The sequence below is a fragment of the Vigna unguiculata genome, chromosome 9 (assembly GCF_004118075.2).
Source record: "Vigna unguiculata cultivar IT97K-499-35 chromosome 9, ASM411807v1, whole genome shotgun sequence".
Classification (NCBI taxonomy): domain Eukaryota; kingdom Viridiplantae; phylum Streptophyta; class Magnoliopsida; order Fabales; family Fabaceae; genus Vigna; species Vigna unguiculata.
The window spans coordinates 33,501,110-33,511,374 of NC_040287.1; the positions used below are offsets into that span (position 1 = coordinate 33,501,110).

Genomic DNA, 10,265 nt, shown 5'->3' on the forward strand with positions numbered 1-10,265 from the left:
TAAAAAAAATAGTTTTTGAAAAACTATATAGAATTCGTGTATTATAGATAGAAAAATAGTAGAGTTGAGAATTTTGACAACATTTACATATTATTTGTATAATCCACAGCCGACAAACTCATATAATAATAATAATAACAATAATAATAATAATAATAAAAATAAATTAATGTGAATATTTTGTATTCAACTTGCATTATCGCAGACTAAACGAGTTTAGTTCGCACACTACGCACAGTATACTTTAAAAATATTATTGAATTAAACATATTAAATTAAAAAGTTGATGATATTTTTTTTTTATTTGGATACCATTTTGTATTTTATTATATAATTTAATATATTTAATATCCTTTGAATTTGGATTAAATTATTTTATTTTGATTAAATTTAGATTAAGTTGTAAAATCTTAAAACACCACAAGAAAATATTTTATTAATTTCTAATTTTAGGAATATAAAATAATTAGTTATTATAATAATTAATTTATATATTAATTTATAAGTTACAAATTATTGATAATTAAAATAATTTTTAAATTTGTTTCTAAATTGGTCAATATAATAAATTGATTTCTAATAAATTGATAACTAATATTGTTTACCAAAATTTTAATTACCATAAAAATTAACTTCTAAATTTGCTCAATTAGTGATTGATTTAAATGTAAATTTAGATACTATTTCTTTTTAGCTAAAACATTGATAACTAATATTAGTGGTCAATTTAAAGATCAATTTACTATATAATAATTAATTTAGAGATCAATTTAGAAATTATTTTAGTTATTAATATTTTTTAGTTTATAAATTAATATCTAAATTGATCATTATAGTTATAGTGATTAATAATTTTTTGTCACTAATAAAATATTTTTTTGAGTGAAATGTTTAAACAATATACGTTAATTACTTTGAAATATATTTTTCACAGGTACGTGGGTTGATGTAACCTGTAAATTTTGAAAGATCTACAAAACTAAAGTTTATTTAAGAAGTGTGTTATAACAATTTCTTTTCAGTATATATAAATATACGTGTGAAATGTTATGTGAACTGGTTTTTAAGAATTCAAAACAAGGTTTAACGTTATTCCTGAAAGTTTTTTATATCTTATCCTATACTTTATGAAATGGGGTGTAGAAGAGAAACATGGAAGTGGAAAGTGAAAAAAACATAGGCCATGTTAATAATAACTATGCGTTAATGTTTTAAAAGGTAACATAATCCAAACAGAACAGTGAATTTTAGAAACTGACCAATAATTGACATATGAAGAAAATAGAGAAAAGGCAAAGCATTGATCATATTATTTGAAAAAAGTAAAAACTTTACAAACTTTTGGACTGCTAATTTGTAAGGACATGATAGTAACCAAATGCAGTTGTCGGTGTTTGTTCTAAGTCATTGTTTTCAGCTAACTATTTTTTTCGTATTCAAGAAAATTGACCTGTCATTATAATTAAACACAAACACTAGTGTGATAATTGTTATCTTTTAGGCATGTTAAAGTTTATAATTTTTAAACTCTTATCCCATTATATTTTTGGAATATATTTCTTAATTGCTTTTTATACATTATAAATATTTAGGATTAAATATGTTTTGTTCCCTCAAATTTTAGTGAACTTTGAAATTAGTCTTTTTTCAAAATTTTATACTAATTTAGTCTTTAATCTTTATAAATGCATAGATTTAGTTATTCTTACCAAATTTTATTAAGTTTATTTGATATTTTAAATGCATTTTATGATAATATTTGATTTAACATTGAAGCGAAAATATGTCAAACGACGTAAACAATTCAAATATTATCATGAAATGCGCTTGAAACGTTAGATAAATTCAATAAATTTTGATTAAAATGATTAAATTCATATATTTTTAAAGATAAAAGACTAAATTGGTCAAAAATTTTGAAAATTGACTAATTCTAAATTTCACTGAAACTTGAGGGACTAAAAACATATTTAACCTAAATATTTACATATGTATAAATAATTTTGAATATTCATTTATTCAAATTATTTCATATTAAATATGTATCCCATTTTCATATTCTTTTAAAAAATGATCGATTTTTATTTATATTTTAATGATTAAAAGACATAGGAACCAATAGTATCTCTAACTCTACATAATTTTTGAATAATTTTCTAGAATATCAAAGGATTTGAGTTCAGGGAAGATAAATTGTTATGTAAGTATGAATGTGTGTTTTACAACTTGATTTTGGGTCATTTTGAGCACTTGAAGAAAATTTGGTCATAAATGGTTTTGGACTGAAATAAAAGAATGATGTATTAGATGCTTAACCTGTATACAGAAATAACAAAGAAACAATGGGAATATAATTATGAAACTTTTAAATATTAGATTCTCTTTTAAAAAAAACACTTCACACAAATAAAACAACCTCCGACAGTGCTGACCCAAATCATTAAAAAAAAAAAATCTATTTAGACATATATTCTATTTTGGTTCTACTCCTTTCCAAATTATTACAAATAAACATATTTATACATTGGGCAGATTTCACATTCTATAAGTAGTACACAACAATAGATTTGTACCACAAAGATTTTTCAAGTTTAAATTATTCATGCAAAGAATAATTTCCAATGAGTGTATAAGAGATAGTTTTTTTTTTCGGTATTACTTATTTCTTATAGTTTCAAAATCAATTCAATGAATAGTTGCTTACGAGTTAAATTTATGGTGTTGTATTGGATTGATTTATGGATTTTATACAAATACTTATTTTTCTATATAATTCGCTCAATAAATCCAAAAATCTTTCATCAAGTCTCAAAATTTGTTAACAATTTTTTATTTGGTGATGAAACGAGTTTATATGAAAGGATTCCGCTGAACAAATTTTATTTCGCTCGCCAAAATCACTTCAATGAAAAATTCAAAATTTCGTTATGTATGAAAATAAAATAGTATGTTTTCTGACCACATTTTGCTCCACAAACTTTTATTTCACAGTCCATATTTCAAAAAGAAAAACTGAAAATTTTGTTATTTGATTAGTTATAGATTTTAAATAACTTTAATATGTATCAAATTCGAACTAGTAACTAATCCCAACATTGAAATATTAAAAAGAGTAAGATAAGCAAAAAATCTCAAATATCCTTGATCATGAGACATATAATTATCACTATAAATAAGAACGAGAATGCCAACCGTAGTAATTAATATTAACATAATAGAAGTAAGTGAATCGATCAAGTACCCAACTAAAAATAAACATTAAAAATAGTTCAAGAGAACAAAATAAGTCAAGAGTTTTATCAAAATAATTACTATGGTTCAAGAGAAATTAAGAGTCTCTACTCGGACACTACAATGGAAATGTGTTGAATCACAAATAGACAGTAAGCGTCATTATTATGGACGCTTTATTCTGTCCCCACTTATGAAAGGTCAAGCCGATACAATAGACATTACAATCCGAAGAATTTTACTCGGAGAAATAGAGGGAACATGTATGACACGTGTAAAATCAGTGAAAATACCACATGAATATTTTACCATAATAGATATTAAAGAATCAGTACATGAAATTTTTATGAATGGTTTAATCTATTTAATAGATGTACATTTATATATTTAATGTTTTTTCTTAATGCTTGAATTAAGATAATAAATGAGAATCAAGTTTATATGAGTTTAGTTTGGTATTGGATGAAAAAATATATTAAGGCATAACTAATTTATTAAGGTACTAGTGGTAATTGACCTAATTAAAGTTTAGTTTAGTATTGGATGAAAAAATATATTAAGGCATAACTAATTTTCAAATCACTTAAATGAAAATTTTGTTATCACACACGAGCACACACACTACTGTGAATGAATAAAATATTTTATTCTATTTTATAAAGTTTTGAAAAAAAAAAAAAACTGTGTATTTATAATTTATTTTATAGTGCTCGTTTATTTGAAAATTTATGTTTATTTACTTTTTTTACGTTCATGTATGAATATTACTGTTATATACAGAGAGAATAAAATGAGGGAGATTGGGTTGGACAAGAGAGGTTCATTATTTCATTATTATTGCAGATTTGTTTCGAATTTTATAATAATCTACTACAATTTTCGATTGTGAGTTTATATATATGTAAAGATACTTAAAGAGAAAGGAGAAAAAAAAAATTAACTTTAAAGTATATATAGATATGATAGAGTTTGTGAAAATTTGGATAACATGGTTATTGGGTGGAGAGTGTGAGATTCGAGTCTTTTGCAATTAAGTTTTATAAGAACATGATAGAAATCGAACATGATACAGTTGGAGTTTATTAGAACTCCTATATATAAATACTTAATCAGATTCCTTAGTAAGTGCACACATACCATACGAATCATTAATGTATTAAAGTATTAAGTCTGTTTAGTGAAATAAAAGTATAAATAAGTGACAGTACAAATTGTTAGTAGAATCAGTGCAGTTCAAATTTCAAGAATAATCCATATCAGAGAAGGGACACAGTTTGTAATCCATAGAGCAGAATTGTTGGTGCTGGAATCCCGTTACTTCCTTTTGAATACTTAATCACTACAACTTCATAGATATTCACATTGTTTTATATATTCTGTTGGGTTCATGACAGGTATCATATTCATATTCATATTCATATTCCTATAAGAATAATTCTCATTCTAGACCTCTAAATCCAAATTGGGATCATGAATTTGTTCAGATTTATTAATCAGATCATGCTACTTTGTATTGTGCATTAGCAGAATGTTCTTGATTAAAAAATTATAAAGTAAAGTGTTTTATGAAATCATGTAATATTTTTCATTTTATCGCATATAATATTATTTAACGATTTCCTAATATTAACAAATTTAACACTGGAGACTTCATCCGACAACAACTTTGAAGCCTTATCCTCATCAAATAAATGACGTAACATATATGCAGAATCTGTACTGTCATAATCTTATATAATTACATGATAAATTAAGTAATCTTCAATTCTGCAATAAATACTTCACTGATACAGTATTTTGTATTAAATTGGTTCTTAAATAACCAAATTAGAAGGGTTTTTGTAATGGTGATCAGAACGTTGTCTTTATTTGTTTTATAAAAAGTATAACGATACACAACTAAATTTTGATAATTTTATTTTATATCATGAATAACATATTTTAAGTGATATTAAAATGTAAAAAAAAAATCAAATTTAAAAAAATGCTGTCTCACGTTATTGTCAAAATTTAATTATTAAAGAATAATTTTTCTTATTGGAAATCTCAAACATGAATTAATAAAGAAAAAGGTACGATCAACCAACGGGCATGTTTAACAATTAAAAAGATAGCTAAATATTTGCCTCTAATATTCTTGAAACGATGCACGAATTTATTAAAGGATAAAATGAAATGCTTGTGACGTCTCGCAATTAGAATAGAAATTTTACTTCATTAATACCATTTTATACAAACTTTTATTATTGGAGCTTAATCGTAATTATTCCATTTGTACGTGTGGCATGATGTTTCACTGCGTGACCTCACTGGTACTTGGGCCTTTAGCATTCTTACAGGCTTTGGGCCCGTCCATCGTGTTTAACACTAATTAGTAATTAAGTGAGAGAGGTGATGCTTAACATATGTACTCCAAATTTATTATTAGGAAAATGATTTTTTGACGACTAAATTTTGACAATTTTTTCTTATAATCTTAGGTGTTATTTTTTAAGTGATTTTTTATTTATCTTTTTTTTCATTTTTAATATTTCAAAATCACTTGAAAAATAACATCTCACGTTATAGGATAAAGTTGTCAAAATTTAGTAGTTAAAATATTATTGTTCTTATTATTATTACATTCGTGTCAGAATCTGGAACCTTAACAGAGCAACGTATTTTTTTTCAAATGGAATACTGAAAAGTTGTAAACGTCACAAGATAAATTTGAAGCTGAGTATAGAAGGTGAATCAAAAAGCAAATAAGGTGACCCCTCCTTACACAATAAATTCCATGGATCGTCATGCCACTTATCACTCCAATTGCATGGTATAACATATTGATGACACTGACCTCGGAATCTTAGATCAGTGTGAATAATCTCGTACGGGAATGCTACACCATTTTCTCATTTTCATATTGTGTCTTCCACATCACTCTTTTCGTTTATTATTGACATGGAAACCTTATAGTTAACCCTTATTATCATTGCTATTCCTAGGAGCTGTAACAGGTAGCTGTCGTTGGTCTTCTGGAAAGTTATCCTTTGCAGGAGATGGTAACATTCTTCGCTGGCATTCTTTAGATTTTCCCCACACAACTAGATATAGCCCAAGAACCACAACTATTGCTCCAATAACACTGATATATATTGTAAGGAGTTAATATATTTTTGAAAAGAGAAAAATTAAGATGCATATATTTGTAGTACCTTCCAAGGTAGAGTTGCTCAGATAGAATGATGCAGGCCAAGGTGGTAATGATGATCATACGAAGAGGATTAAAAGCAGTCACAATAACTGGGCCCATGGATTTTATCACCATGCCTTGTATGTAATACTGAACTCCTGATGTAACTACTCCCTGTAAGAGTTGGCGTGGAAGAACCAACGTTGCAACGTAAGTTATAATCGAAGTATTTGACATCGATTCTAAGAATATGGTTACTCACCGCATAAGCTGGAGCAAAGAGTCGTGTATCCCAACCAATGGCCCATGCATGAGGGTGCTGGCGTTCTGCGATGGCTGCTACAACAGAGCTTTGAAGTGCACCTACGAAGCAAACCCAAGTCGCCAGGGACATCTCTGTCGGGTATTTTCTCAATGTTATTGTCTACATATATTTCACCCAACCATGCATCATTTTTCCATAGGATAACACACATGTAACTTTATTTTACGCTAATAAAATGAAACATGTTATGAACTTACTTGTAATATGTAAAACGCAGAAAAGCCTGCACAACCGATGAGGAGGAAACATGTCCCTAGGATCCAGTGGTTAGTGGTGGGGTTGTTCACATTCTGAGGTTGGGCAGCATGGGTTGTTGAAGATCTCATCACGCTAAGTACAGGGCCTTTGTAAAGGGCCATTAGCAAGGTACCTCCAAAAGTTACTATTGTTCCAATCAATTTGGCTTGACATGCCACTTCCTTCATCTTCATGTGCTCCAACCTATAAAATAAGCTACGTGTGTGATTCTCTGGTTTCCTTAGGTTTTCACAAACATAAAGAATGATGTTCTTCGTCATGCTGCTTTGTGAAACTTGTTTCATGAATCGGATCCCAAGAAAACAATATATATATATCGAGCATATTTTAAAGTCAACTCGGTTCCGAGGTCATTGATAGAAAATTAAAGAAAGAATTTAGTACACGTACAATCATAAATGTATATCGAATATTAACTATTTCTTTTGTTAATTTACTTGATTCACTGTGGGTTTCCCAGATTCCTTTATAAATAAGGTGGCTAAAACTTGTAGTGTTGTCTCTCTCACTATAATTCCATACCTTTAATATACTTCATTAATGTTTATCCCTTTTTTAATCATATCCTCCTCCTGACTACACAATAAGTATAAAAACAAAAACATTTTAATGCAATAAATAGTTTTAATTTTTCATTGATAGAATAATTTTTAAGTAATAAAAATATTATCAAATCTTTAGAAAACTTGCAAATCTTATTTTTTATTAAAAAAAATGTCATGATATTGAGGTATTTGTTTATAATAATTCATAAAAAATGATTTTTTAAAAATTTTTGTGAATTTATAAAATTCATGAAATATTTACAAAAAGAATTTCACAAAAATATGAAAAATTACAGTAATATCTTGTTATATTTTATATAGATAATTTCGTTTCACGATTAAATTTGTCATAGCAAGAATCTACTCCTTTTATAAATACGTATTGTTTGGCATCCATGAATATTTCTTAAAAAAAAGTAAAAAATAAAAAAAACTTTGAAAGATGTATATATGCAAAATAATTTGCTTTAAAATGTTTTTTTATCAGCAAATTTGCTTTAAAATGTAAATCTCGACATGTTCGATTAGGTTTTTACCTTATGTTTCATCAATAAATGCTTAACAAACACAACTATTTACTTAATCCAAAATATCCATTAAAATATTTAAATTTAATTCATAACAGGTTATAATCGGGAAAAGTTTTTCTTTGCTTCCTTGATCAAAAGACTGGAATTCATAGTCTCTCTCCAAAGTTTTTCTTTTTTATCTTTTAAAAAAAAAAGTTAATAAGAAAGGACATCACTTCATACCAAGGTTACGTCATATAAAGTTTAAAAAACTTTTAGAATTCCACTATAAATCTCAATTAACTTAGAATTGAAAATTATATTTCAGAAGACACTAATTAAAATAAAAGAAATACACAAGTAAACAAATTTAATGTTCTAACATTAATTATTTTCATAACTTAAAAAAAAAAATCGATCTCTTTTCTTTTCTTTTCTAAATCATATATATTCTCACGAATTCTTCGTACTAAAAATTTATCACCTATGCAACTTGAAACAAAACTTTTCTAGTGTCGTGTTTAGATTCTTTGGAGCCATTTTAAGAACAGAAGGGAAATAAAATTCTAAAAGGTAAAACTAATAAAAAATGATTCCTTTTGTTTTGAATCTTTCGTTTTAAAAGTTCTCTTGAATAAATGCATTATCTGTTTATTTTTCCTTCCATGTCTGTTTCTCCTCTTGAAGAGTTTGTGTAAAGCAATGAGGGGTGAACCTTTCGTGTTTATGGTGATTCTCTCTACCCACGTACCTTAGAATAACAGCCATGACGAAAGTAACAGAGGGTGCTGAGTTCATGACAGCAGAAAGAAAAGAAGCTGACGTAAATTTCATGCCCAAGAGAGCGAAACACTGATCCAGTATTATCCTGCAAGTAACACCATCTCTTCTCAATAACAAACTCAAACTTCAATTTCATTTTCATATATATTTGTAAGTGTAAAAGATAATGGTTACTCGAAGAAAGCCAGTGCCATAATCTCTGAAAATATACGAACAGTCATCTTCGGCCGAACTTTCCTGCAAAAAGATACTAATTTAGATGAGAAATTATGGAGAAAAAAACTGAGTTAAAAAGTATATTAAAGCATGAGTGTAGTAGGAAGATATATACCTTTCAAGAAGAAAGGCGAAGGGAGCGAGAGTTATGGAGGCTATGGCGTTACGGTAGACAATGAAGACGTAATGGCTCATTCCCTTCTTTATAGCATCCATGGCGAATATGAACATGCCAGCAGAACCAAATTGAACTGCCACTAACATCAGATACGGTCTTGAATTTCTCAACCACGTACCCATCTTTCTCTTCTTGATAACTCTCTCTTCAACACAATCTGTGTATCACAAAGTGAAGCTGCTTATGCTTGCTTTTTGTTTATCTGCGAAACCAATGCACTCCATCTTAATATTTATACCCAACACCTCAACTTAATTTACTAATGTCTCCATAATCCTAAAAGTTGCTATATATTCTCCATAAATATTCGTTTTGTTTTTTCTTTTAAGGAAATTTTCATTCAAAGGAAAATCTTAGTTAAGCACAGGGTAATATATATTTATTTATGATAAAAAATAGTTTTTTAATTATATTTGAAATGGAAGATGCTAAGAAAAATACAGTAAAACTTCCATTCAAGAACACATTTTACTGTCAAATATGGATGAAATAATAATTTTAAGTTTTAAAAAATCGAGATGTTGAAATGTGATCGAAAAAATAGCGTTAAGAATCCAGGTATCAATCTAAGTCTCACGTTGGATAGAAATATGAAAAAGTGAAGCATTAAAAATAAAGATCCATAAATTCATTATTTTAAAGTTTTTAGTTAAAAATGATGTCAATGACTTATTAGACTCAAATCTCATTAATATTGCCTCTCTCCGATGAAACTCTTTTTACATATCTAACAAATAGAAATAAGATAGAAGGTAGAAAATATGATAAATTATTATTTGATTAGAAAAACACTTTATATGATCCCCTGAGAGTAAAAGAAAAAAGCGAGATGAAAGAGTTATGCGGACTAATGATGTATGTTGGCGTATAAGGTCCGCGATTAGGTTCGAATTGGTAGAATTCCACGATCAAAATATCTCTGTCTTTCTTTTATTATAAGTAAATTACTTTTTCAAGAACAGAGTATATAACTCATATTCAAAACATTTAGGAGGCTAAATCAGAGGAATGAAGACAAAGCAAACTAAAGGTTAAATGCCTAATTAAT

At 27.4% G+C, this 10,265-nt stretch overlaps 1 protein-coding gene across 1 annotated transcript; it reads right to left on the reverse strand.

Moving 5' to 3' along the window:
* Positions 1-5,927: 5,927 nt before the first annotated feature.
* Positions 5,928-9,438, reverse strand: LOC114164240 (WAT1-related protein At4g08290-like). The gene is made up of 7 exons (XM_028048830.1): positions 9,155-9,438; positions 8,998-9,060; positions 8,792-8,908; positions 6,926-7,169; positions 6,666-6,827; positions 6,426-6,577; positions 5,928-6,355 (listed from the first exon to the last, which is right to left on the reverse strand). Exons 1-7 carry the CDS (start codon positions 9,337-9,339, stop codon positions 6,187-6,189), a joined length of 1,092 nt encoding a protein of 363 aa, XP_027904631.1. The 5' UTR covers positions 9,340-9,438; the 3' UTR covers positions 5,928-6,186.
* Positions 9,439-10,265: the final 827 nt, after the last annotated feature.

Bases quoted from the DNA above. Each gene is read 5' to 3' on its own strand.
- LOC114164240 (XM_028048830.1), bottom strand. From the start codon at position 9,339: ATGGGTACGTGGTTGAGAAATTCAAGACCGTATCTGATGTTAGTGGCA. The intron at 7,170-8,791 runs GTACGTGGGTAG...CTTATTTTATAG, and splicing joins GTCATGGCTGTTATTCTAAG to GTTGGAGCACATGAAGATGA. The intron at 6,356-6,425 runs GTACTACAAATA...AATATATATCAG, and splicing joins GAGCAACTCTACCTTGGAAG to TGTTATTGGAGCAATAGTTG.